The following is a 27,815-nucleotide window of genomic DNA, read 5'->3' as shown; positions in this document are numbered from 1 at the left end:
ATGGATAAGATCTTGTTGTGGAGTCTCCTGTTGACTTTTTCTGGAAGTCAAGCCTCAAGCCCCTTGGCTCAAAGAAATACCGAATTTGCAGTGGATCTTTATCAAGCTGTTTGTTTATCTCATAAGAACAACATCATAATTTCCCCTTTTGGAACAACTCTGGCCCTTGGAATGGTACAGCTGGGAGCAAAAGGAATAACACAACAGCAGATAAGACAAAGTTTAAAATTTCAAGAAACCTCAACTGGTGAGCTTCTTACATATGATTATTTATACTGGATAAGATCTGGCCAAATTTATTTTTAAACTATCAGAGAAGCTCAGGGTCATAGAACTTTAATAAATATAAAAAGTTATGAAAAGTATGAAATTATAATAAAATGGAGAATTTTAAATGCAAATAATTGTCAATGTAAATAATTATAATTGTTTCTTAATGAAAATATTACCAAAATAATTTATTAAAAAATTAATTCTATACACATAAAAATTGTGACTATGTCTGTATATTTTATTCTAGCCTGTTTTAGCCAGTTTTAAGTGAGATTATGTTGTATGTGCACATGTGTATGTGTATGAGTAGATATACACCCATATATTTGTATACACATATTCTTCTACTAGCACTTACTGTGTCCTGATCATTTTTTCATATCATGCAACTGCTTCAGAATGTAGTTTTTAATTGCTGTGTCTTTTTGCCTCTGATGAAAACATTATTGCGTACTCACCTAACCCTTCTTCATTAGGTAACATCCAATACTTCTCTTATAAAAATGCTTCAGTGAGTACCCTCACCCAGAAATCTTTGTGTGCATCTCTTATTATTGTGTAAGCTTTTAAAGATTAGTTTTTAATTAGAATTTAACCTTTTCACTTAAGTGAGACCAAGAAAAAGCATTCATTTATATTTTTAAAAGCTTATTTAATAGTTTTTAAAGAAAAATTTAAAAAAGAAGCATTTATATAACCCATTGCATGTGAGTAGTTGTTTTCTAGTGTCCCAAAGGCCTATCTGAGATACTGTGTTGATGTTTTAGTGCTGGTATCCCATTTCAGGGGGTAGTTTTCCATCTCCCTGGTTATCCTGTGCTTCCAATTTCCATTTTAGTTTAAAATGTTTATATCACTGTCAGATACTGTGTCCTAAACAACAGAGGTGACTTCCAGATTTTTGATTTGGACATTTAGTGACTGTAACTATAACCAATTGCAGTATGTTTGCCTTAGCACAGAGTAGTTATTTTTAGGAAATTGTTTTTCTGAATAAACTATTTACAAGGTTTTATTTGCTTCGTTTTAAATAAAGGCAATTTTATGTAGAAAAGAAGTTGGTGATAGTGAAGTTAATTGCAAGAGTTTTCCTTTGTAGATAATGTAAAATGAAGCCACTGTGTTGCAGATCTAGTCTTCATTGTCTGTATTAATTTCAGCAAATCCCACTACCCAGTCCCGGAAACATTTATATCACATGATACTGCTTTGGAAAGTAATAGAGGATTTATGAAGATATGTAAAGTTGATTCCACGATAAACTAGCAAAATTAGAGCCTCCGAAATTTAAATTACTTTAAATGAATCCATCTTATAGAGGAACATGGGAGTCTTAACAACTCTGGATTGTGAATATAAAAATAATCATAGTAATAATAATGATGACATTATCAAACATATATATATAGTGTACCAGTCACTGTTTCATGTGCTTATCTCATTTAATCCTCACAATTACTCTGTGAGTCAGACATAACCCTGCTATACGGATGAGGATACCAAGTCAGAGAAAGGTTGAGTAACTTGCCCAGAACTAATTCTAAAAATGATTCCCTGAGGGTTATAGGTCACAAGAGCAATAATGAACATTTTAATATTTTCTTTGAAAGAGTATATATGGACAATAAAACATTAACCTTTTAACACACGTAACAAAATCTACCAAACTTGCTTTCTATTATACTTCGTTAAGGGAGGGAGAAAGAAGCACAGATGGAGGATAAGTACAAAAAAGAAAAGAAGACCAACCAAAAAGGGAGAAAATAGAAATATTAAACTCTGGAAAATAAAAAAAGGAAGGGAAAATTAAGAAATAAAGTAAAAGAAGACAGAGTTAAGGAAGGGAACAGAGAGAAAAAGTGCAGGAAAATGAAAAGAAAGAAAAGCAAAATGGTGTTAAGGGTAGAACAAAGGGTATGACAGATTAGAAGGTAGTGCCTAGCAGAGCCATATTGGAACCCAAGACAAAAAGAAAAATCAGTAACAATGAGCCTGTCTTTATTTATTTAAAATTTTTATATTTTATTCATCATGGATTTCTTTATGTTAATATTGATTTAAAAATATATTGCAGTAAAATATTACTTATCTTGATTACTGAATTTGTTGGCAACTCCTTAAATTTTATGCCAAAATGAGTGTCTCATTGACCCATCTTGGTCCTGGCCCTGCCTTCAGTTCCCTCTGATTGTCAAACGGTGCTATCTGTTCAGTCAGGCTATATTTTACTTTTCCAGCTACCAACCTGTTTCACATCTAAACTGCTTATTCTTCAGATGGGCATACAACTCCTAGCACCCTACCCCCACTGGAGCTCTCAGTATCCTCACTTATCCTTCTTTCCCCATTGCCAAAGCGTCGGCTCAGAATTTACCTTCTCCAGTTTACTGAGCATCTGATAATACTCCATTTTGCTTTGCCTCTAATGATGCTGCTTATTAATCGAAGACTAACTTAAAGGTGCTTCTTTATTCCAAGAGGGTTATAGAAAGAGAAGAGCATGAACTCCTGTCTCAGTTAAGCATACAAATGACCTTGTGATCGGGTACCTTTCAAGTTATCTTATCTCTCTGGACTTTATTTATTTATTTAATTTTATTTTTTTTTCTCTCTGGATTTTAGATTCCTCATTATAAAAAGAGGAGTTTGGATTAGATGATTTCTCTGGACCTTTCAGCTAAAATAATCTATAATTCTATGACTGCCTTTGTTTTCATCTTTGGATCTCTCACATTGTACACATGGTTGGTCTTTGGGCTTTTAACAGCAGGAGAAGTAAACATGTACTAAATTTTAGAACATTTTTTTGGAGGTCTGGTACAACCAAACCAAAAGTCACATTCACTCCATGACTGGTAGGTTTTCCATGGCTCTATTTTAGGAAATGAAATAAACTTATTCTCATTGCTTACTAGGAGCCATGGATATGTATTCTTTTTGATCTGTGCTAAAAGAAACTATTAATCTGTAAATTAAATCAAATGTATAAGGCAGATAACTTTATATTCTCCAAACTTGTGCTACTGGTGACATTTTTTCATTGACTTCTGAGTCCAGTGATTTATCAAAGGGCAGCTGACTGTCAAACAGTCTTAGACCTTAAGTACATGACATAAATTTATTTGCTCTGACAAATGAGTTGGAACTATTTTTTTCTCCCCCTCTCCTTTTTTCCCCATTCCTTTAAAGATGTTCATAAATTACAAACTTCTGAAAATTGGTTTCAAATTCTGCCACTTTATTTCTGACCTAACTTAATTCTTTTGGAGAAGCTCTATGCCTTCCCTCAGAAAGTCTTCTTTGTAGGCTCTCAGCTGTTGAGATATTCTCTCAGCTTCCAATAGCAAGAAATGATTGCATCTGAAATCATTGTATAAACAAGTAAAATAGATTAACATTCTTCCTTATGTAAGGAATTCCAGGGTTGTAAAGAATTGTTGATATTCTTCATATCCAATCATATGGAAGTAAGTTTTTGTAACTAAAATTGTTTATGTCTGTGTCTATATCGCCACAAATGGAGAATCATGGAGTTTGAAATATGATGCAATATACCTTCCAAGCCTGCTCTATGGTTATGTAGGTTGTATCTGCACAAGAGCACCAGGACAAAGAGGCAAGTGGGGACTGAAATGTAGTCTCCACTCAGCTGGACAAGGTATGGGCATGCAGCCTACCACCACCACTCAGTGAGGGCATGAGTTCTTATTTGCGCAAAAATGCCCTGTGGACTGCTAGCTCTCTGACAAAAGGTTTACACACACACTTACACACCTTATTTCCAATAGACACCTCATAGCAAGTTCCTCTCAGTCTTTATTTTCCCTCTTTATTCAATGGACATCTCCCAATGATGAACCATTTGTGTTTTCTTCAATAGAGATTAATTGCATGCAATCAACTTTTAAGTTATGAAAGCGGTATATTCAGTATTTAACTCAAAATAAACAAAGGCTCTGAAGGAACCTTGGATTTGAAATGCAGTTCCCAGATTCAACAGTTGAGTTCCAGAATTAAGCCAGAAAGGAATGAAAAATATTGGTGCCCTCTGGTAATAAATAGGAAGCCACTGAGTAAAGATCAGAGCTGAATTCTCTCACAGCACATACAGCTTCCTGAAAACATGGTGGTCAGAATGACCCAGTGATAAATAAGTAATGGGCCAACAGTGATTAGTAGCTGACTCTGACAGACTCATTTGGCTAGTGGTTATATTTGGAATGGTTAAAGATTTTTATTGTTCACAAAGACAGCCAAAGTATATAGATTCATGAACCTGAAGAAATAGGTAATTTTGATTCTTATGCATCTCCAGAGATAATTATAGGGGTACCTCATAAATTTCAAAACTTGGACAGGCACAGTTGCTCGTAAGAGAGCAAATCTTTCTTAAGCTGAAATAAAAGTAGTAGTGAAAAGGATTGCTCATCACTGTCTTAGCCCCCATCAGCATTCATTAGTATTCCTCTTTCATAAATATTGCATGTTATGCAAAGAATGAGATTCTAAGGATACCTTTCCAACAACTAAGAATGAGCTAAATTTGATTATAAAGAGGGAGTTTCCTTCAACCTGTTTAAATGCATATTCTTGTTTTTGACAAACTTCAAATTTACAGGGACATTTTTGTTTCCTGTATGAGAGCTGATTTCTCTACAAAATGCGTATTCCACAGGAGATAAATGCTTAAAATATTTATACTAACTTATAAAGGATCGTTAGTTATACCTAAGGGTGCAAAAAATGGTGATATGAATCAGAGCGTTTAGAAGCGAAGATGAGAAGCTGTTGTTCTTATGTTGTTCAATATGTCAGTATACATTATAATTATTTTTTAGGAGAAGAATTTTCTGTGCTGAAGTCATTTTTCTCTGCCATCTCAGAGAAAAAACAAGAATTTACATTTAATCTTGCCAATGCCCTCTACCTTCAAGAAGGATTCACTGTGAAAGAACAGTATCTCCATGGCAACAAGGAATTTTTTCAGAGTGCCATAAAACTGGTGGATTTTCAGAATGCAAAAGCTTGTGCAGAGACAATAAGTACCTGGGTAGAAAGCAAAACAGATGGTAAAGTTTCCTATTTTCATAAAGTCATTATTTGCCATTGTATTCATGGTTTTTAATATCCTAAAGCAAAGAATGGTTGAATATTTTCCTATTAAATTATGGTTCAGAGGGATCAAATCTCCTATTTTGCTCTCCTGTTATTCAAATTAATACTAAATTGTAAAACAGAGAGAAATTGTAAGCTGCTTTGAAAGGTATACAGATTATTATTTTTTGTTTGAGAGAGACACCTATTTGTAGAATTCTTGATGGAAGAATTTTAATAATAATTTTTGTTTAAGTATAGGATTTTTAAGTATGGCAGCAGGAATAATATCTTTGGCCAGGTAAAACTTAGATCTGTCCATCTCAGATGCCTTCTTTCCCACATATACTGTAAATAATTAACTCATGTTAGTTGGATGTGTTAATGTTTCATAATAAATATTGATAGTTCTGTCATAAAGTTGTAATCTAAACTTTAAGTGTAAGCTGGCAAAAATTCCAAAGGTGCTACTGAGTGACATAGTAGAACACAAGATGAAACTCATACAGATGTGAGTTCAAATTCTGCAGGTTCTAAACTATGCTCCATTTAAAATGAGGATACTATTAAAACATTTCAGGATTATTGGAAGGTTAAAAAAAATGTATGTGAAGTGAACAGCATATATCAGGTCCTCAGTTAATAGTAGCTTGTTTCTTTGTTCATTCGTTCTGTTACAAAAAGCTGTGATGTGTAAGACGCCACTATATTTTTCATGGGGAGCCTCCTATGGGGAAGCATAAGTTGAAAATATGAGATGGGTGCTGCGAGCAGTGTTCACAGGAAAGTCCTATTATTGGGATACACAATGATACGCATCCCTAGACAGCTCCATGGCACCTAATCATGCTGTTGACTCACAGCTTGGAAATACTCATTGGACATAGAAATAGGAGACTGGTTTTTTATTTTTATTTATTTTAAATTAATTAATTAAGTTATTTTTGGCTGCGTTGGGTCTTCGTTGCTATGCGCGGGCTTTCCCTAGTTGCGGCGAGCGGGGGCTACTCTTCCTTGCGGTATGTGGGCTTCTCATTGCAGTGGCTTCTCTTGTTGTGGGGGAACCGGCTCTAGGCGCTCAGGCTTCAGTAGTCATGGCACGCGGGCTCAGTAATTGTGGCTGGCGGGCTCTAGAGTGCAGGCTCAGTAGTTGTGGCGCACGGGCTTATTTGCTCCGCGGCATGTGGGATCTTCCCGGACCAGGGATCAAACCCACATCCCCTGCACTGGCAGGCAGATTCTTAACCACTGCACCATCAGGGAAGTCCAGGAGACTGGTTTTTTAAAAGAGGAAAATCATACTAGCAACCTTATTCTTGTCTTCTCCCAATGGTCAGTGGCTGCAGTAGCAAGAGTGGAGAATTTGAGTGAACCATTAATGTATTAATTCTGATTGACCTGCTGAAGAACCTTGAAATAAAGTTTAAAAATAACCAACAAATATGCAGGAAGAGATACTTAGGTTTTGTTTTTTCTGTCTGAAAAACAATTTACACAAATAATCTCACTAAAGAGAGGCCATTACTAGGTCTGTCCAAATTTGCCTAAGACAATCCTGTACCTCCTGTTTCCTAGTGAAATCCTGTTTGTACCTGTTTCTAAGTGAAATATTTAATAAAGCCCCCCTTTGTTGTCAAAATTGCCAAGTTTAAATGATAAAGCACCCTGTTTTTAGTTGATTAGCAAAATGAATTTTTGTTTTAATTCTATTTAAAGCAGTTCCTTTGAATAACTATTGCATATTTCTTCCCACCTCTTCCTCTATTCCTTTCACAGGAAAAATTAAAGACATATTTTCAGGGGAGGAATTTGGCCCTCTGACTCGGCTTGTTTTGGTGAACGCTATTTATTTCAAGGGGGATTGGAAACAGAAATTTAGAAAAGAAGACACAAGGCTGATGAATTTCACTCAGAAATATGGTGCAACAGTCGAAATTCCGATGATGAAGACTCTTCTGAGAGCAAAATATGGTAATATGGAAAAAATCACATTCTAAAGCACTATTTTGGGAATTGCCAAGTATATTAATATTTTATTTTCTCTGTTCCAGGTTATTTTTCGGAGTCCTCCATGAACTACCAGGTTTTAGAATTACCTTACAAAGGTGATGAGTTCAGTTTAATTATCATACTTCCTGCAGAAGATGTGAACATAGAAGAAATGGAAAAGCTAATTACTGCTCATCAAATCCTGCAGTGGTTCTCTGAGATGCAAGAAGAGGAAGTGGAAATAAGCCTCCCTAGGTTGGTAATGTCATTTTATCATTCTTTTTCTTATGTTTTCACTTATAGAGGGACTTGGATAGCCGGCTGAAAGATAGCCAATGCTCAAAAAGTCTATTGACAAACATAAAAAGAAAAAAACCCGTTTGGAGTTGTTACTCTACTTTATGGTTACAAAGGCAGGTTGAACATTGCCAGCATTGCTTTGCCATGACAAGGATGGAATTTAAGTACTCAATATTCTCTGAAAGAGATGAAGAAATGTAAGTCTTCAAAACAGAATGCTGGGATTAAAGGGAATTATTATTCTTTTTATTATACAAACTTATCTTTCTCTAACTTGTTTTTCCTGATTGGAATTTAAAATATTTTGTCTTCTATTGTGTTTAAGGAAAATATAATCCCCAAGACTCTTGCGATACTCTACAATTAAAAGATATGTAAAACTGCCTTTGACAGATAGTGCTGTAAGAGTCATTAAAATATAAAATATAAATCCTAGGGTCATTTTTTATTATTGGGGTATATATATTTATATACATATTTTAAATTTTTTTATTTTTACACAATTTTAAAAGTTACTTTCCATTTATAGCTATTATGAAATATTGGGGTCGTTTCAGATAGTTTATACAAAATGGAAATCACAAAGGTATATCTCAGGAAGCCATAATTATAAACACTAATTTTTTGATATCCTGGTTCCTGGAGACAAGAGAAACTTCAGAGAGTAAGGGGTGCCCAAATAAATCACACTCTACCTGAACTTCTAAAAAGAGACAGATGTCTAATAGATTATTTTCTGTCCCTTCATTTCTAAACTTTTCTTCAAACACTCATCAAGGCCTTCCTGGCCCTCCACCTCTCCACCCTCTTGACTTTTCCTTACTTTCCCACTTACCCGGGATTCAGCCAGTTATTTCAACTGTACTCTCACCAAACGTTTTAAATATTTCTGTCACCTTGTCTTTGTCCTTCTGTAGTTCTCTCCTCAGCAAGGTACTCCTGCTTCCCAACTACTGATTTTGTTAAGCAAAACTCTCCAAATCAGTCACTCTGGTCTCCCTGAGGCTGGAGCTTAGTAGTCTTTCTCTTCAGAGAACTTTCTCTTCTAACACCTCACCAAGACTTTACCTCTGCTCTCCAGGCACTGCTTCATGTTCATTCTCTTACTCTCAATGTATGTCTCAACTACCTGTTCCTTAAAGAAAACATATTAGCATGCAAACTCACCTCTCTACCCTTCGCGTCAAAAATTGTGTACATTTTTGCTAAACTTCTCTTCCTCTGTCTTCCTTGATATCCTGGAGAAAGAGGTATCCTATGATTCCCTCACCCTAACTCTGGGCTCTGGATCCAAATATTTTTAACCATCCCCTTTTTCTTGAAAACCCTTCTTTCTTTAACCCCTATGGCATTACTTACTTCTATTTATTTTTCTCTCTTTCTGTGAAATTTTCTTCTCCCTGACTTATACCTTTTTTCCTTCTGTCCCCAGATAATATTTACCAGACTTTCATTTTCAGAAATTTCCTCTTCTTCTCTCTTTTATTTGTTCCTTACTATTCATGTCTCTAATATCGACTCTCTCTTTCCAATCTCTCTGCCAGTTCTCTACCATCTGTAAATCTCTACTTGGATGTTATTCAGTCTTTCAAAGAGTATTTCTTTTAGCTCCTACTATGTGCCAAACACCAGGGATATAATGGTGTATGTGATAGATAGTTTACCTATTGATCATAGAAATAATCATTTTTGGAATTGGTTACTTTCAAATTTACTTCTCTCTCTCTTTTCCCTTTGGAAAGATTAATATTTGGGGTCACACACAAAAATACCCCTGAGTTTGAGAACTGTCTGTGCTATGTACTAGTAGTGGGGTCTTAGGAGAGTCACTTAATGTCCTGAGTTGTGGTTTTATTAGTACAAAATGGGGATAATGGTACCTATAACTAAGGTATCTTCATCTTCATTAGCCTAGATAACAAATGCCTAGATAATAATGTATAAGTTCCAAACTGAATTGACAATAGGAAATACAGGCATTTTCAGAATTCCCTTCTCCAACATTTTAGGAATCCCAACAGGAATGGTTCACAGTCCACAAATCTGCCTAGACTACTGTAGTCTGGACAGCTTTTCCAAACTGCTTGGCCCTGTTATCAGCCACTCCAAACTGTAGCCACACTTCTCATACAACTTCTCCCATAGTGTGGACACAGACTTTGCTTTTAATTTGCCCAGGAACAACTGTTATGTGTTGAATTATGAGCTCTGCAAATTCGTATGTTGAAATGCTAACTCCCACTACCTCAGGATGTGGCCTTATTTGGAGATAGAGTCTTTGTAGAGGTAATCAAATTAAAGAGAAGTCATTAGAGTGGCCCTAATCCAGTATGGATGGAGTCCTTATATAAAGGAGGAATTTGGATACAAAGATACACAGGGAGGGAAGATGATGTGAAGAGACATAGGGAGAAGATGGCCATCTACAAACCAAGGTGAGAGGCCTGGAACAGATCTTTCCCTCACAGCTCTCAGAGGGAACCAATGCTGCAGACACCTTGATTTTGGACTTCTAAACTCCAGAACTGTGAGACAATACATTTCTGTTATTTAAGCCATATAGTTTGTGGTAATTTGTTAAGGTAGCCATTGGCAAGCTACTACACGTAAGAGCAACTTCAATGTTTAACCAAACTTTACTGAAATCTAATAATAAAAAGGGCTTACAAAGAAATTTAAAACCAGGTTTCAGGGATGAGTATTCCTGGAATGTAGGTCATTTCTTGTACCAGGGAGTCTTCCCCTGTCCATTATTATCCTTAGCCTGCCATTGTCATGGTGCCAGGGCCCACTCACCCAAAAGGGGTGTCTTTCCCATCTCCATCCTACCCAGCATCCAGAGTCCTCCAACTTTTCCTAGCATAAAATGAAGGTAACACAGATTTTCTTCCATCCCCTCTAAGGCCAGATTCCTAGTTGTAATAGGAATCTATAACAGTAGATTTCAACCCTTACTGAAAACAGCGTCTTCATATGGGGTAGAATAGATTCCACTCTCATCATCTCAAACTTCTCCATCTCCATCCCAGGGGTTCTATTTGCATTAAAAAAGCTCACTACGTTGCTTTTCCCAAACAAATGAAGAACTTGCCTTAAAAGGTGAAATCGAATCTTCAGTTATATGGAAGCAGAAACATTAGTTGGTAGTTGTACCACCTTTTCCAAACAAATTCCAGGCACCAAATTCCAAACAATGTTATCACAACATTGTTTATTTTGAAAAAATACAGAAATAATGTAAAAGTTCAACAGTAAACGAATTTTAAGAAAAGTGTGGTAGAATGTAACCTAGCCAATAACAATGATAGGTATGGAGGCTGTGATAATGAGAAAAAATTATGGTATATTTTAATAGAAAAAAACTGGATTAAAAATTTTTTACAATGATTACAGCTATGTAAAGAAACAAATCTACAGAAAGAAACAAAGGAAATTTACCAAAATGTTAACATTAGTTGTAATAGGGTTATGGCATTATGAACATTTTGTTTTTCCTTTTCTATATTTTCTATTTCTTTCTCCTCCCTGCTTGCCTGCCATATAGAAAAGATAATACATGAGAATGAGTTAGGAGCTTGCTTTTCTAGATAGCTGCTGAGGTGTAGAAAATGTAAACCTACTAAGGTACTGGGTTCACTTGACCAAATAATGCAATCTAAAGATTGTGCAAAGTCCTGGGGGGCCCCATTGCCATTTTCTGGGTGCAATTCTTCATCCGCAGACTCAGAACATGGCCCTGTCTGTGTGTGGTGGTGGTGAGGGGTGGGTCTGATGTCTACCTGATGTCTCTCTCCTGCACTATCCCATGTGATTTAGAGGTTCTAGCACTGGATTAGCCGATGCTATCCGACCTCAACAACCGAAAGGGAAGAGAGAAGTGTTTAGGATGTTTGGAATAATCCCAGGAAATCTAGTTCTAAGAGATTCCCCCAGAGACCAGCTCATTTCTAGGCAGGGGGGTGGGACTGAATAAGAAGTCAGGATTCCCTTGGGAATTGGTGGTTGGTTAGCTCAGTGGCCTTTGTCTTTGGCGGGCTTTGTTCTGTTCTTTGATCAGTACCCCTGCTTAACCTCAGGATGTTGTATGCAATGTAATTAGCAAGTTGGTAGATCCCACTGAGCAAAGCCATTTGCTCCTACAAGGAAGCATCTCTGGGAAGTTCTCTACTGACTGTGAGTGCTATTTTGCACAATTATTGAGACACACTCAGAAGGGGTATGTACAGTGGTGAAGAACATGATCTTAGAGTCTGACAGTTCTGGATTTAAATCCCAGCTCCACCTCTGAGCAACTATTTAGCCTTGGGAAAGTTACTTAAATTTTCACACCCTCAGCTTCCACATCTGCAAATCGATAATACTACTCTGTACCTCATAAAGTCATTTAAAGGATTAAATGATATAATATATGTAAAAAGCTTAGTATAGTTCCAAGCAGTCAGTAATGGTAGCTAATTACGATTATTAGCTGCTGTAACTATTTGTATTTCAAAATACTACTCTTTTATTTTATTTTATTTTTAAATGTTTTTTTTATTGTGGTAAAAGTCACACAATATAAAACATACTATTTTAACCATATCTAACTGCACAGTTCAGTGGCACTAAGTACATTCACATTGTTGTGCAGCTCTCACCATCATCCATCTCCCAAATTTTTCACCTTCCTGAAACTGAAACTCTGTCCCCTTTAAACACTAACTCCCCACTCCCCCTCTCCCCTGCCCCCCCACCCCGCCCCCTGGCATCAACCAGTGTACTTTCTGACTCTATGAATTTGACTATTCTAGGTACCTCAAATAAGTGGAATCAAACAGTATTTGTCTGCACCTAATGTATATTTGAATGCATTTTTCAGGTTAACTTAATATATGTCCTGCAAACAGATTGTACCTTTTTTTTTCCCCCTGTGCTATACAGTAGGCACTCACCAGCCAACTACTTCATGCATAGTAGTGTATATACGTCAATCCCAAACAAACAGCTTTGGATCTCTAAGTGTGTGAATGTGAACTGTGTGTGGGTGAGAGAAAGTGACCTCAGGGAAAATGAGGCTGGGTGTGAGAATAGATAAGTCATGACCAGCTGCAATGATGATTCTAAATGTTCTTTCACTTTAGCCTATCAAACACTGATACAAATTGGAATCCAAGTTTACATTAAGCATTGTCCAGATATGTTTCCTATGTGACAGAAAGCATTTTTAATTCAGCCCTTGAGGCCAATGGAATATTTCGCACATACACACACACACACACACACACACACACACACAAGTGACCAGAAACTACTATGTACTCACATAATAGTCCAAGCCCACCACTGTCAAGGATTGTGTTATATTTTTATCCTTGTGGGCAGCCCTAAGACTTGGTTGTTTCTAAGCCTGAACCCTCCAAAGATGACTCAAGCCCACTGTATCAAAAGTGGAATTCCAAACAATAAGGACAGGAACCTTGAGGGAAATCAGTTGAAGACATTTTGTCATTAAACAAGAGTCCTGGGTATAAAGAAGAAAGGGACAACACCAATCCACAGTAGGGCCTGCAGACCAGGAGTGACTCCTTCTTCAAACAGAAATTCTGAACTGGGGCTTCCCTGGTGGCGCAGTGGTAGAGAGTCTGCCTGCCGATGCAGGGGACATGAGTTCGTGCCCCCTGCTGGGCCCGTGAGCCATGGCCGCTGAGCCTGCGCGTCCGGAGCCTGTTGCTTCGCAACGGGAGAGGCCACAACAGTGAGAGGCCGGCGTACCGCAAAAAAAGAAAAAAAAAGAAATTCGGAATTGTGTTCCTTCGTTTTCTGCAGCTTTAACCTGTGTGAGACCCCTTTAAGCACAATGGTAGCCTGTGGCAGTAAATTGCTGCCTTTTAAGGAGGCAGATAATGTTTACAGATGCTAAAACATTCATTTCATCATTGGTTGGTCATTGTCTATCCAGTCCTTTTGCTACTCATTCTTTTACCTTTAGCTGTATTTTTTTTTGACAATTTTAGAGGAGAGTCAAGGAAAAGAGGAAATGAACCACATCTAGAATAAATATTAAGATCCACAAAATTTGGAAGAGGGACACAATTAACACTACACATATTGTATTGATCGAGATTACGATTTTGGATTATATTTAGATTAGAAGGCAGTGGAAGTTAGCACATTAGCTCTGACTGGGAAGGGACCTGCATACTTCACACCTGGCTATTCATGGCTCCAATAATTATGGCTAATTAGAAATCGGCCATAGATTATACTTTTATTAAATGGTTGAATGGGTTTCTATCACTGTAGGTTTCATTGGACTATGTTATGAGAAAGACTGTTACTTAAGTGACTCTCTGGTATGATTAGACCTTATTAGAGGTTGTAATAAGTCTTGCAGTATTCTTGTCATTAATCCAAAATCATTGCACTATTATACTAAAAATAGCCAAATTATGGGTGGACTAGAGCATTGTTCCTCAACCTTTTAGAAGCCCATACTCCATTCAGTATAAAAAAAAGTGTGGTAATGAAAATAGAAAAAAAGAACAACCCCAAAGCCTCAAAGCCATCATGCTGCATATTATCTTTCTTAGCAGGAAGTTAAAAGGAAGAAGTTGAAAATGATTGGCATAAAACAAGTTATTTTCATTATCAGTAGGTTTTCATGTGCATGTTGAGTTGTGCCCATCTCCAGTTAGCTAGGGTTCTGAATGAATAAACATCTTCCAAAAGGGCATAATATTTTACCAAGAAATAATTTAGGGCCAGTAAATTATTGCCACAGCATGTTCCTTGTTTGGAAGAACTATAATTAAGAAGCTTGTTCAGTATTTGGCAATTAAAACAATGATCTAATTAGACTGATTGCACAAGCTAATTTCTAGCCCCAGATGTGGGCCTACCTGTTAGCTAAGCAAGGATCCTGTGCTTGGGCAATCGTGTCTGCAACCAAACCAGAGAGCACGCGGGCAAAGGCCCAGCTAGGGCACAGACAGAGCTCCTTGGGCAGGAGCTGTCCTGGGATTTCCCTGAGGCAGGAAATATACGTAGCCCCCTGTTGGAGGACTTTAGACTCTTTTCTTTCAGAAACAAATTCTCCAACCTGGTTGTAAAATGTAAATGGATTCTTTTAGCATCTCTAAAGCCAGTAAGTACTAGCTTCTTTCCGCCCCCCCCCCCCGCCCCCCTTATTATTGAAATAGGAACGCGAGGGTCACTGATTGCTGTTGACTTGGAATCAAAGAAGATCAGTACCTGAGAGAATCTTTGAGATTCTTTGGTGAAGCTCCCTCTCAGGCAAATGGAGGCTTGGAGACTTGCATAGAATCTGGAGTCCTACTTAGGGCCCTGAATTAGAAGTGTTGGCCAGCTTTTTTTTTTTTCCTATAATTTTTACTTTATTGGAAAGGAATTTAGTTCCCTTTCAATCTTTTACCTGTAAAATACAGGGCTTTGGGGAAAGATGTTAGGTGTGTCTGTAAACTGAAGGAAGTCACATCAACTGTGACAATGGATGGGAAGGCTCATAGGTTACTAATGCCCCCTCTCTGTACCTCAGTAGCCAACAATCTTCTTTAAGGACCGTTGGCTTCTGTTTCCGCCTCATAGTCTCTTGGATGCCTGCCAGGAACCATCTTTGATGATGTGAAAAATCTGAGTGTGTATAGTTGCTGGAGGGAAGCTTTACATTTCTAGCGAAGAAGCAAATAATTGAAAACTTAGCTAGAATTCACCGTTTTGTTAGGTGTTACTTCAAAAAATAGAGTATTTGCTTCTCCCTTCCCAGCCAACCATTTATCTGGGAAACAAGTTATTAGCAACTCAGAACTGCTCAGTGGAGCTGGGGAAAAATGGTGTGAAAAGTGAGGAAACGTAACTGGGATAATGAAAACAAAATATTTCACAATAAAATCTCTTCCAAGTCATCCATTTTATAAAAATCATTTTGGTAGAAAATGTGTACAGTGTTTCAAAAATTTTCCTCTTCATTTTTTAAAACAGATTTAAAGTAGAACAAAAATTAGACTTCAAAGAAGCTTTGTATTCATTGAATATAACTGAGATATTTAGTGCTGGCTGTGACCTGTCTGGAATAACAGGTAATATGGAAGATTATTCTTATATTATCATGTAAATATGTTTTCTTAGTAATGATGTTAACTGACTGATCTTAAAACTGAGAGAGCATTTGGCCCCAGAAGATACATGCACAGAGAATAAATGTCATAGTCATGTCAAGCTGTCTGTAAACAAGCACTCTATTTTGCACTTAAGTAGTTTTGCTTAATGAAAGTCAGACAGCATTATAGAATGTTAGATAACTTCTAACCACGCTTACAGTGAGACTGTGTAGGAAAAGTATTATATGGGCTTTTATTCCAGCCCTGTTTGGATTTCCTTATCTGAATAATGGGAATTACAACTTTGAGGCTCTCATCTAAGCAGAGCTAATAAAACTTTTATAAACCAATTAGCAAATGTTAATTCGGTAATATTAGAGGCCATGAAATAGACATCCACAAGCTGCTGGATGATGAACACAATCTAGAAATTGTAATGCTGCCGTTTGTAGATTTAGCTTGAGACTGACAACATATCTGAGGAGAGGGAGCTTTTATGCTAACTGGCACCTGGGAAATTGTGTACAGTTAAGACACTTACTTACACAACAAAGCCTAAGACAGTCTTTAATTTTTCTCATCCTGGCAGTACCCACTAGTTCAAAAATAACTAAAGAGAAAAAAAATGGATGAAGAGGGCCAATATGTCCTAAGTTATCTACGCTTTTTTAAATTCAGTCTTCTGTTTTATATATTTAAAGAAAAACACACAACAGTCCTAATGATACAGGCTTGTCTGTCTGATGGGGTTGGATATCATAACCCAGCTTTATTGTGTATTCCTATATAACATTTGGGCTTTGGAGAAGTATTCATTAATTTATGCACTCATCAATTATGTGAGTAAATGAATAGAATGAATGAATTTTCCTGGCGGAGGAGGTGGGTGGGGTACACAGGTGACATAGCTGTTCATTATCACCTTCACGCATGATTTAGCTGCTGTTCTCACGCTGCCAGATAGATCTGACTTCTCTGACAATTTCATCAGCATCAGGAATGAGACAGTCAAAATTAAATACTGCAACAGGATGCTATCTAAGTGTGTCTTGGAATGCAGACACCTCACCAACTTGAAATAAACCAAGCCATTTTTTAAATACCTCTTCCCCTTAGATTTCTTTCTGGCTTCGGAAGCTCACTTGCTATATCTCAGACTTTCAAACAGCCACTCACTCTTTAAATTCCCAGCAATTTGTGACTTCTATAAAATCTCCTTTTACAAGAAGATTTATCAAGAAAATACCTCCAAAATGCTTTATAAAAGAATTTGTGCAAGAGAATAACCCTGAACAGAAAAGAATAAATGTCCAACATATTTTGCTCTGAGTTGCCTATTTGAGTTGTTTTAACTACTTTGATTCTTTGGTTCTGTCTTATTGCCTGAAATAGAACAACCACAGTCAAGACTGGCACTATTTCTGGTCTTCAGGAGAATAGTGAATTAATTCCCTGCCATCCCTACTTACAATTTATAAGTAGACGATAAACATTTGCTAAAGGCTACTGTGAACCAGTCCAATGCTAGTGCTGTGTGATAGTTACACAAAAGAGACACTATCTTATACTCATGTCATTCACAAGTTTTGAATGAAATGTTTTCAAAAGAGTTATTTTGGAAACTTTACGATGAATATTTGACTTCTAACTGTTATTACTTCTTGTGTCACCTTTGGTAAAATATTTAACCTTTCTGAGCTTCAACTTTCTAATCTATTAAATGAGATAATATATCCTAGTGGTGGAAAAAAAGAATATATGTAAATCACCTTGTTCAACATCTATTATATAGTGGACACTCAGTAAATGTTAAATACAAAAAAAAAGTGAGTAAATGGCACATTAATATTTACTTGCACATCTTCTAGCAAAGCTATTGAAAGTTTCTTGTCCTCTTAACTTGACAAAGACATACTTGGAATTTTCACAGGAAATTAAGGGAAAGAATTATTGCAAAGATGTAGAAACCAGTGAGTTTATGAAGTTCAGATCCTTTGTTCTAATCTATTATCTCCCAAGTCCTGTTCTTTTTCCAAGACCGGGCCCCCTCTTTGTAAGATGGAATACAGAAGACCAAATTGCTCAGTCTAATGGCCAGGGAGTTACTTGGTCTGGTGCCAGTGCTAAACCGCATGCGTGAAATTCTCCACTCCACCCCAACCTGCTTTTCAGTCTTCATTCTTTGCATGAGCCCCTTGGTCATCTACTCTGTGCTCTATATGTGAATCCCATCTTATTCCAGGCAGTTGTGGGAAAAGAACACGCTTATTTGCATGACCTTAAAAAACCACACTCCTGCATTTTAGTTAACCCACACTAATGATGTGGATGCCCCCTTTTCTCCATCTTACATGTTTCTATCACTAGACATAGCCTTATCCATTGATTGATTTATCTGGTAAGTATTTATTGAAAGCCAACTATGTGCCAGGCAGTTTTCTAGAGTTGAATAAAATCTACACATTCCCTCTTCTAATGAAGTTTACATCTGTTAGGGCAGATGGACAATTAACAAGTAATTAATTAATTAAATGGTGAGGTGATAGATGCTATGGATTAACTAAAATAGAGTCATGGGATAAAGAGATTTAGATCAGATAAGAGCAGAATTAGACATGGTGAGAAGGGACAATTGCTTTGAGGAAGTGTCATTTTGCTGAGACCTAAGTAACAAGGGAGCCAATCAGGGAAAGTTCTGGGAAAAGGGATTTTCAGCAGACGGAGAGGTGGGGCTAAAGTCTTGATGCTTGACCTTGTAGCTGGAGCTACTGGACCCGGAGAGGAGGGTAGTAGATGAGGATGAGAGGTAATCAGGGGCCCAGACAGAGTCATTACAAGCAGTTTGGAGTTATTTTTAGGAAGCCATTTTTAATGCAAATAACCCTTTGATGACGTCTCTGTATTTGCCTGAGGGGATTTACTTTTCTGTAAGCTGTCAGAGCTGGTTCCCCTTGACTAAATTATTTCTTCATGAATCCTTCTAAATTCGGTCGTCTTGGTGGAGTCCACCTGCATCACATCAGCTTTCTCTCTCATGAGGGACAAAGCTCCTTTCTCTTCAAGTTTCAAGGCTCGCTTCCTTTCCTCACCCTTTCGCCACCACTGAACTCACGACCACCTTTCCGTTGTCTCTCTGAGGAACACTGTCAGATCTATCTTGTCTGGACACGGGGGTGGCAGGTGGCTTCTGAACTCATGGTTTCAATCCCCCTTCTCAAGGAGACTCTTCACAGGTCACTATACCAGAAACGCTTCACACATACATCAGTTCCACCAAGGGGAGGAGAGGGGCCTTCTCTCTCAGCTTGTTTCCACTGCAGAACAAAACGTTAATAAGACGCTATGTTACACTAGAAATTTGACAGGTTTTAAAGCATAGCTCTGAAGCTATTTTGTAACAGATGACACAAAAGCTCTTTAGACTTTTATCGCCTCATCAGTCTTGAAGGAAAGTAAATTTTGTTCTAAACTCAGATCAAAACCCAATATGGAATTTAAAAGGCAAGTTGGCTTTGAGGTCGAAGACATAGGGTGGGATTAATTCAAATCTGTAAAGCCTTTTTCATCTTGCCTGTAGATCATGACTAAGGCAGGCAAAACCCTTTGTCCATTCAAATATTTCACTTAGTGGGGTACCTGATTTGAGGCTTATCGCCTTCTATCTTTATCTTTTATATCTGAGCTAAACTTGGTCTCTCCATATCTTCTCTACATCATCTCTGCAAGAGCTAAACCTAAACCACATTTATCTCTAGCAAATTAACTAACTTGGAAAGAGTTTGGAATTTTTTCCTTTTCTTTGTTCATTTGAAAATGTAATTCACCTGGGATCCAATAAGTAATAGCGCTGAGTTTTAACCCTTCAATGCACTTTCATATTTTCCTACAGATTCCTCTGAGGTGTATGTTTCCCAAGTCATGCAACAAGTTTTCTTTGAGATAAACGAAGATGGCAGTGAAGCTGCAACATCAACCGGTAGGACAAATGATGTCACAGCAAGCCATGAGGAAGGACTGGAGGAAATGAGCGTGAGGATGCTGCCACTTTGTGGTCCTCTGATCTGCTTTTCTCCTCCTGCTGTCCAGTACACTGAAGGAAGGGAAAAATGGCTATAGAAGCTATTTCTGCATCTGTGCGGCTGGAGCTTAAGGCAAAAGGAAAGGGAAGGGACTTGATTACTAGTTGAGGCTCATCTACTGATATCTACTTATTTGTCAATTGGATTACCTGCCCATTAGCAGATAGGACCCGTGGAGAAAACTGTAGGCTCAAACCTGAAATCATGATTGCTCAGGAATGTTCACTCGTAAGAAATTGTATTAATTTCATTCTTCCTTTGCACTATGGCAATGGCTCTCGAACTTAGCTGCACATTAGAGTCAGCTGAAAAGCTTTTAAAAATTCTGTGCCCAGACCGCACCCCAAAATAATTAGATCGGTATCTCTGCGGATGAGATTCAGCCTTCAGTATTTTCTTACCTTTCCCTAAGTGATAACAATGTGAATCCCAGGTTGAGAAACACTGCTCTCCAGTAACTTGGAGCCTATCCTTGCAACTGCGAGTGTAATGCATAGACCAGCAGCATCAGTGCCCCTTGGGAACTAGTTAGAAATGCAGAACCTCAGGCTCAACTCCAGACCTACTAATCCAGCATCAGCATTTTCCGAGGTCTCTTGGTGACTTGTGTGCATATTACAGCTTGAGAACCACTTGTATGATATATTTCCTTGAACAAATGATATATTTCCTTGAACATTTTGAATAGTATCTGTGCTGCGCAAAAGTAATACTCAAAAAATAATTGGAGAAAAGCCTTACATTCAATTAGAAATGGAAGGGGAACTTTAATGAATTCCTCATAAGTCTATTTTAATTCTTCAGACCATGACTTTAACCTGTATGCAAAAGATATGCATCCTTTAAATAGTCATATTGATAAATTTATATCCACATTATTAATTTCTTGATTAATTTATAATGCTATGTAATGGCAATGGATTTTGGCATCTGGGTGGGGCACACTGGACTCCCACTACTGTTCTGTCATCTCCTGAAGGACTTTGCATTACTGTGCTCAAGGAACTTAGATTGGAGGGGATGAGCTATTACAATCCTTGGAGAAATCGAAGGTGGCTTTGGGATGAAGTTGCTAGTTCACGTAGACAAATTTTCCACTTGCTTTTACACAGAATTGGAAGAGTCCTTATAGACCATTGTCTGAACCTCTCATTATGTCGGTGAAGAAACAGGCACACATGTGACGTGGTCTGCCTAAGGTCATGCTAATAATAGACAGTAGGGTTTGGACTGAAATCAGGTTCCCTGACTTCAAGTTCAGAACTCTTTCTGCTATCACCTGATGCCTCTTGTCTTAAGTGTAGAACTCTCTAAGAGGATGTAACCATCATTAAGGGATCAGCAGTGACCCTGATGTATCACACCTAAATAGTTAGTGTGAGTATTTTGACTTTCAGGCATCTACTCAATGGATACTCAGGAACAAAAGAACTCAAGTATTCGCCCAAATGAGAATGGGCGTGATCCTGACTATGCTTTTCTGTATTATCTCATTAATTCAGACGTGAGTCTATATTCACTGGTAATTTGGTTACCATAGCCCTGTTATTTCAGGTAGAAGAATGCCATGCGTTTATTATTACTAAGGTTATTTTGGATGGTGCAGGAAATCAGAATATACCACCCCCAAATATGCCATTTTTGCAGAAGAGTTATTTTGAGCTGAAGGCAGTTGAGAAACAGCAGATACAAAAAGAGCTCTCTACCCTCCTCCTACATGTCTAAAATCAGGGCATAGATTTCCCTTGTGGAGGTATCTCCCTTCTTATCTTCCATGCCAAGAGAAGGAACCTTTGGCATAGGAGATGAAAGTGGGCACTGATATGAGTCTGCATAAGAAAACCTTACTAAATAATCCTTATATTTTCCCCATACATTTACCTTCCCACAGTCTACCACCCCTAGACACTCAAACCCCTTTTCCTTTATGTAGTCACTTCTCCACAATTTACCACTTTTTGTTAAAATGATATAACCCCTTCTTTGGGTATTCACTTCTTTTCTGTGAAGCTCCTGTGTGGATACAAAATAAAACCATTGATTTTGTTCATCTGTCTTTTGTCAGTGTAATTTGCACACCCCAGTTACAAACAAAAAGCGTAGAGGGATAGTTTTTTCCTTCTCTACCTTTGTTTTTCAATTCTGATCACGTGTTGCATTTTAAAAACCGTTTTCATAGGTCTGAAAAAATTATACAAAATTATTACATTACTGGTAAATAAAGCATCTAAATTGAGTGCAGAAATACTTAATCTAGAAAGAAAAACAATCCAGCCATTTAAATTTATCCACTCTGAAATACTGATAAATGCCACAATGGAGAAGCATGATACAAATTATTATAGTAAATAATTGTCAAGGCAGCAAACTTCTAATATCATAATAAAAATCCCATACACATTCACAGCACAAATCCTAAAAGTTCTGAGCTCACAGAATAATTTTGGAAAAGTTAAAAAAAATAAATTTGAAGTCAGATGTGATTACTACAAGCCTGGAGAATAGAAATAAAGTACAAACATACCTGGTTAGGAATTAGGAGTTGAAAAATTATGAGATAAATCATATAATGCAAATAAAAAGTGAGCAGAAAGTTACTGCTTAACAGATGAAATTTTCAACTGCTTTCACTAAACTGAAACAAGTTTTGGTTTTCTTCTTCATTGAGCATAAATGTGAAGTTAGAATTATTCAATGAGTAATCCAATATTTATTCTTCTGATCTTTGATTTTTACATTTATTCCAAATTTCTTTGTATTTAGAAAATGGTTATTTTTCCACATGTTAATTTCTCAAACAAAATGACCTTTTCTGTCTACAAAAAATAGTATGGATATATTTTCTTTACTGATCTTTTAATGTGCACATCTAAATAACTGTTGTCTCTATTTCATAGGCATACACATCCCTGTGATCATGAGTCTGCCTCGAAACCAATTTATAGCAAACCATCCGTTTCTGTTTATTCTGAAGAATAACCCAACAGGTACATTTTTGAGACTTCCCTGGAGGGACTGCTTAAGTTAAATAGACTTAGTCCTGGATGCTAATCTCAGTCTATACATCTGAGATCATTTGTTATTTCAATTTATTGAATTTAATTTTTTTCAAAATTTTTTTAGTGTCTTTTTCTTGAGTGCTTGTTTTGTACCCGGCATTGTGTGTTAAGAGATGACAGTGACCTAAAATAGAGCAATAGTAGTGATAGCTGCCGAGATAGTTACTATACGTGCTGGTGATTTTAAATACCAATCTCGACAGCTAACACCATTCCAATAAGTTAGATATTTGATGAATAAAGACATAGATGCTCAGAGAGAGGTTGTGTAGTTTGTCTAAGGTCATACAACTGAAAAGTGGCGTAGTGAGAATAAGACGTTTTTGTTTCAGAAGTCAACTTTTCTTTCAATGATGCCACAATGGGAGTGGAAATTGGAAGTTGCACAGTTGTGAAAGTTTTCCTAGGTAAATTCCAAAAGAATAAGTGACTAGCTATAGGCTCTGAGTGGGATGGAGGAGTCAAATATTATTCCAAATCTGCAATCTGGGCAATTGTGAAAGATAATACACAAAAGGTAGGGGCACAAAAGGTAGGGGTAGTAGTCGATTGGACTGGCGTTAGACACAATGGCAACGTAAATGTAGATTGTCCGAGTAGATGTTTTTGCAATTTCTCTTATGAGAAAGAGAGGCCAGAAATGTGGATACAGTGAGGAAACTTTCTTTAAGTGTATATTTAGGACTTCTCAGGAGTCATAACCCCATGTGAGGACTCTAAACCAGGGGAAAATAGATGATATCTTATTCATTTCTTTATCCAGCTCAGTATTTGGCAAAGTGCCTTGCACTTAATATCAGTGCCCCTAGAGATTGAAGGTTTGGACTTGGGGTTCAAGTCCCAGCTTAATGAACTAATAGTTGTAAGACAAGTCACATACTTTCTAAACCTTATTTTCCCCACCTCCTATTTGAACATAATATTAGTACTTATAGAGTTAAATAAAAGAATATATGAAACCTGTGACACTGCCTGGCACATAGTGTTCATTGTGAATACATCAATAAATGTAAATGAGTGAACGACTGAATAAATGAAGGAAGAAAAATGGAAATTTTCTCTATATAAATTGTTTTACGTGGAGAAGAGACAGAGTTAATTTCAGAATCTGAATCTGTTAGATTAACTAGCAATACTGATATTATTGGTTCCCTAAGGGATATATCAGTCACTTTTTTTAAGTTCCATGAAACTAATGCCGAATGACCTTTCCGAAAGTTATATCTTGGAAACAATGGGACAGTTTCAGATTTGCTGAGATTGTATTAACACAACTTCAATTCTAGTAGTGGACGTCAGTGTTAAGAGATATTCTGAGTATGTCATTTGATCTATACATCTTTAACCTTAGGGTAACTCTAACTTCTTGCCATCAGTGTGTAACTACTGAGTATGGAGAACAGAAAGAAATGAAGCTCATTGGGCATCAATACACTGGGAAATAATGGTGTTTAGCATAATGATGTTTTACTCTTTATTTTCCAAGTTGATGACTATGGACATGTAATAGCTATCAGTTAAACAGCAGTGAAAATTCAAAACCCAAAATAATTCACTTATTTATTTATTTATGATAATAATTAACTATCAGACCCTTAATGGCTATTTCCACTGTTTTATGATCTCTATTGTAATGAGACTTTCTAAACTAGGGTTACTCCCTTAAAGTATTGTTTAAAATGAATGGTCACTCATTTATTGGAGGCTGTAAATTGTTGCCATATAAAATGTAGAATGGGTTATTACCTTAAGACAATACACATTCAGTGATTTATTTATTTTTCCTCTCACAAATGAACTGAAGAAATCATTGGGATTAACGAAGCTGGTGATTTAGCATGGTGTAGTAAACTACTAAATGGCTTAATGATTTATATAAAATATATTCATTTGACAATTTCTGGAGTATGAGGGTGAATAAGTTTAGATTTAGTACAACCAATTTTTACCTCAATTTTAAATTTTGTTTTGGTCAAACAATCCTCTTATGCAAAATCCATACATTACTTGTATTTTCCTGTCAGTATTTGACTTCCTATCATATATATTTCAGTATATTCATCCAAACCTCTTACCAAGCCAAACTTCTAGGGAAATGAAGAACAATTTTTCTTCTTTTAGGCTGCGGGTATAGGCCAGCGTTAGAGACTTTCAGAAGAAAATTGTCAAAGATGCTACATGAAATGTGCCATTTCTCAGAAAGTAGTGAATCATGGTTTTGAAACTGACAGTACTCCATACATAATAAAAAAATGTTGTGTTTATAAATTTTTCAGGTCGTGGGTTGAAGGGAGAAGCAGACTGCAGGGTATTCACTAAGAAATCTTTTTATCTAGGTCATTAGCTTTGGTTATGCTATTGTATTTTTACATTATGAAGTAAAAACTGCTTCCATCTGATGGAGATGTTTTATAACTATATTGATTAAATATGAGGGACACTTTTTAAGAAGTGAGCATGAAAAGAAATGTGGAAACAACAATGATTTCTGCTTCAGCCTGCCTGTGAGTCCACTGTGACTATGTCAAGGAAGATTTCACGAATCTGTCCAATTTAGTACTGAGTAGATTGGTGACTGCATGAAGACTCTACTCAAAATGTGGTTCTCTCGGTCAAAAAAACAGATTAAAAAGGCTGGGACAAATGGCTTTTATGTAATGTCCTACACTTCTCAGTGTTTAAAACTTTAAACTATTAACTTCAATGTATGAGGTTAGTTGCTATGAAAGTTACTCGAAAAATTCCCCAAGCAAGCAATTCTGATAAGCATTTTAATGCCATAGAATTATAAAGACACAAGAGTTACTACTGATTCCTATTGTGGCTAAATGTAGTATACATCCTGAGGAAGTTGTTTATGTATCTCTATCTATCTGAAAAATAGAGTATTTGTTTTCTTGTGTTTGGGAATTATTCTGAGAATTTTGAGGCAAAGTATTATTAATTATAATCATAAAAAGAAAAAATCTGCTAGAGATTATGTCTATTTCCATGTTATTGACTCTTCTAAGACTGTGTCTGTCTTTGGACTGAACAGTAAGGAGTTAATGAAAAAGTGTTCTTCCTTTCTATTTCATTTCTGCCATTGTTATTTCAAATACATGTAAGCTTTAACATTATGTAAAATTTTATTTTATCACCTTTGAAATAAACCTTTATTACATATGACTTTAAGGGACATAACTCAAGGCAACGCTTGACATAGAGCCACTTCCCTTACCCTAGTTGAAAAGAAAGGTGAATGCATTTTAACATATTTATTTCTGTTTTGTCCTCTAGTTCTTAGTTCCTTTTCACTTGCACACACAGAATGGCTGGAAATAGATGTTTACGTGTTTACATTTATGCTTTATACTATATCACCGGTGAGGATTTGAAAGCACTAGAGATGTGAAAATATTGTCTTTAGCAGTAAGCTTTGATTCAGAGCTGAAGGAAGAGATGTGAGAAGCTGCACTTTTAACCCCAGTGGTTTATATTACATGCATAAAGAGATGACTGCTAATACCTTAAATTTAAAATGCGTCCATGCTCATGACCATTTTATTCTTCTATGTTTGCCTGACTGAGTCTCTATATTTAGAAGAACACCTCTCTGTCACTTTATTTTGCTTTCCTTTATGAAAAACAGAACTAATGCATTTTCCATGACAAGCTGTTGTGGGTGTTAATTTACTTCATAAATTATCAGAAAATGATTAATAATGATATAATTATCTATTTTAGACAAAGGAGTGGGTTTTGCTATTAGACATTGCTTATTTACCATATAGAGAAAAAAGACAATGATTTGTTAAAATATTAAGAAATATTATTGTCACTTTTTTCTCCAGAAATTCCGAAAGTTTTTTTTTCTTTTCCTAGATTCAATTTTGTTTATGGGAAGGGTGACAAATCCTGACACCCAGAAGATGACGGCAAGAGATTTGGATTCACTGTGAATGAAAATCACAGCCTCAGAATATGGAAAATAGTTGATTGTCAAAATATCATCAAATATTTTCTATACATCTTTTTCTGTTTTAAACTGTGCCTTTATTAATCTGTATTCATAAATAAATGAAATTATGCATTAAATGTTTTTGTTCTTTCTGTATTTTTATAGAGTATACATGAATCAAAAGTAGTGAACTTACATAAGATATTAATATTAATGTGGTAGAACAATCCATCTAAGATAGCTTAGATATCAGATTCCTGTCTTGGATATCAAAGTCTGTATTCTTCTTTTTTTTTTTTTTTTTTTTGCGGTTGTGGCTTCTCCCGTTGCGGAGCACAGACTCAGGACGCGCAGGCTCAGCGGCCATGGCTCACGGGCCTAGCCGCTCCGCGGCATGTGGGATCTTCCCGGACCGGGGCACGAACCCGTGTCCCCTGCATCGGCAGGTGGACTCGCAACCACTGCGCCACCAGGGAAGCCCTGTCAGAGCACTTTTTCCTCCTGCCATTCCTGTTTTTTCTGGCTCCTTGTTTGATCATCTCTAAATCTGAAGCCTAAAATTCAAGAGGTCAAAAGTCTAGTTTCTTTCTCTTTTTGATGCCTCAAGTCACCACCTTGATGGCATATAATATAAAGGAAATGAAAGATGATATATATTTTCACTGCCTAACGTTATATTTTTGGCTTGTCACCTCAATTCTCTGGAACTTCGATGTCCTCACCTGTACAGTGAAAAGTTGGACAAATCCTATTTAAGTCCTTTTCTCAAAGTCCTATGTTTGTAAATCTTCTCAACAAAGATACATTTGGAATAATGTCTTTTGAGTCAATATTGTCTATAAGCAGTGTTTTTTCATAAAATAAAACAAAACAAAAATCCAGGATGCATCTCTCAGTAGAAGTTTATCCATGACATTATCTTTAACTATTTACAGTTGTTTCTTTTTAAAGAAATAGTTTATTGGAGTATAGTTGATTTACAATG

General features: G+C 36.6%; 1 protein-coding gene across 1 annotated transcript; it reads left to right on the top strand.

The window, feature by feature from the left end:
* Nucleotides 1–27,140, top strand: SERPINI2 (serpin family I member 2; the record flags this gene model as incomplete). The annotated part of the gene is made up of 8 exons (XM_079922081.1): nt 1–247; nt 5,112–5,342; nt 7,144–7,338; nt 7,419–7,611; nt 15,634–15,731; nt 19,642–19,728; nt 22,729–22,818; nt 26,755–27,140. 8 exons carry the CDS (start codon nt 1–3, stop codon nt 26,829–26,831), a joined length of 1,218 nt encoding a protein of 405 aa, XP_079778207.1. The 3' UTR covers nt 26,832–27,140.
* Between the last annotated feature and the right edge of the window lie 675 nt (nt 27,141–27,815).

The sequence above is a fragment of the Stenella coeruleoalba genome (genome assembly GCF_951394435.1).
Source record: "Stenella coeruleoalba genome assembly, chromosome: 5".
Classification (NCBI taxonomy): Eukaryota; Metazoa; Chordata; class Mammalia; order Artiodactyla; family Delphinidae; genus Stenella; species Stenella coeruleoalba.
This window is presented reverse-complemented; position numbering and strand designations above follow the sequence as displayed.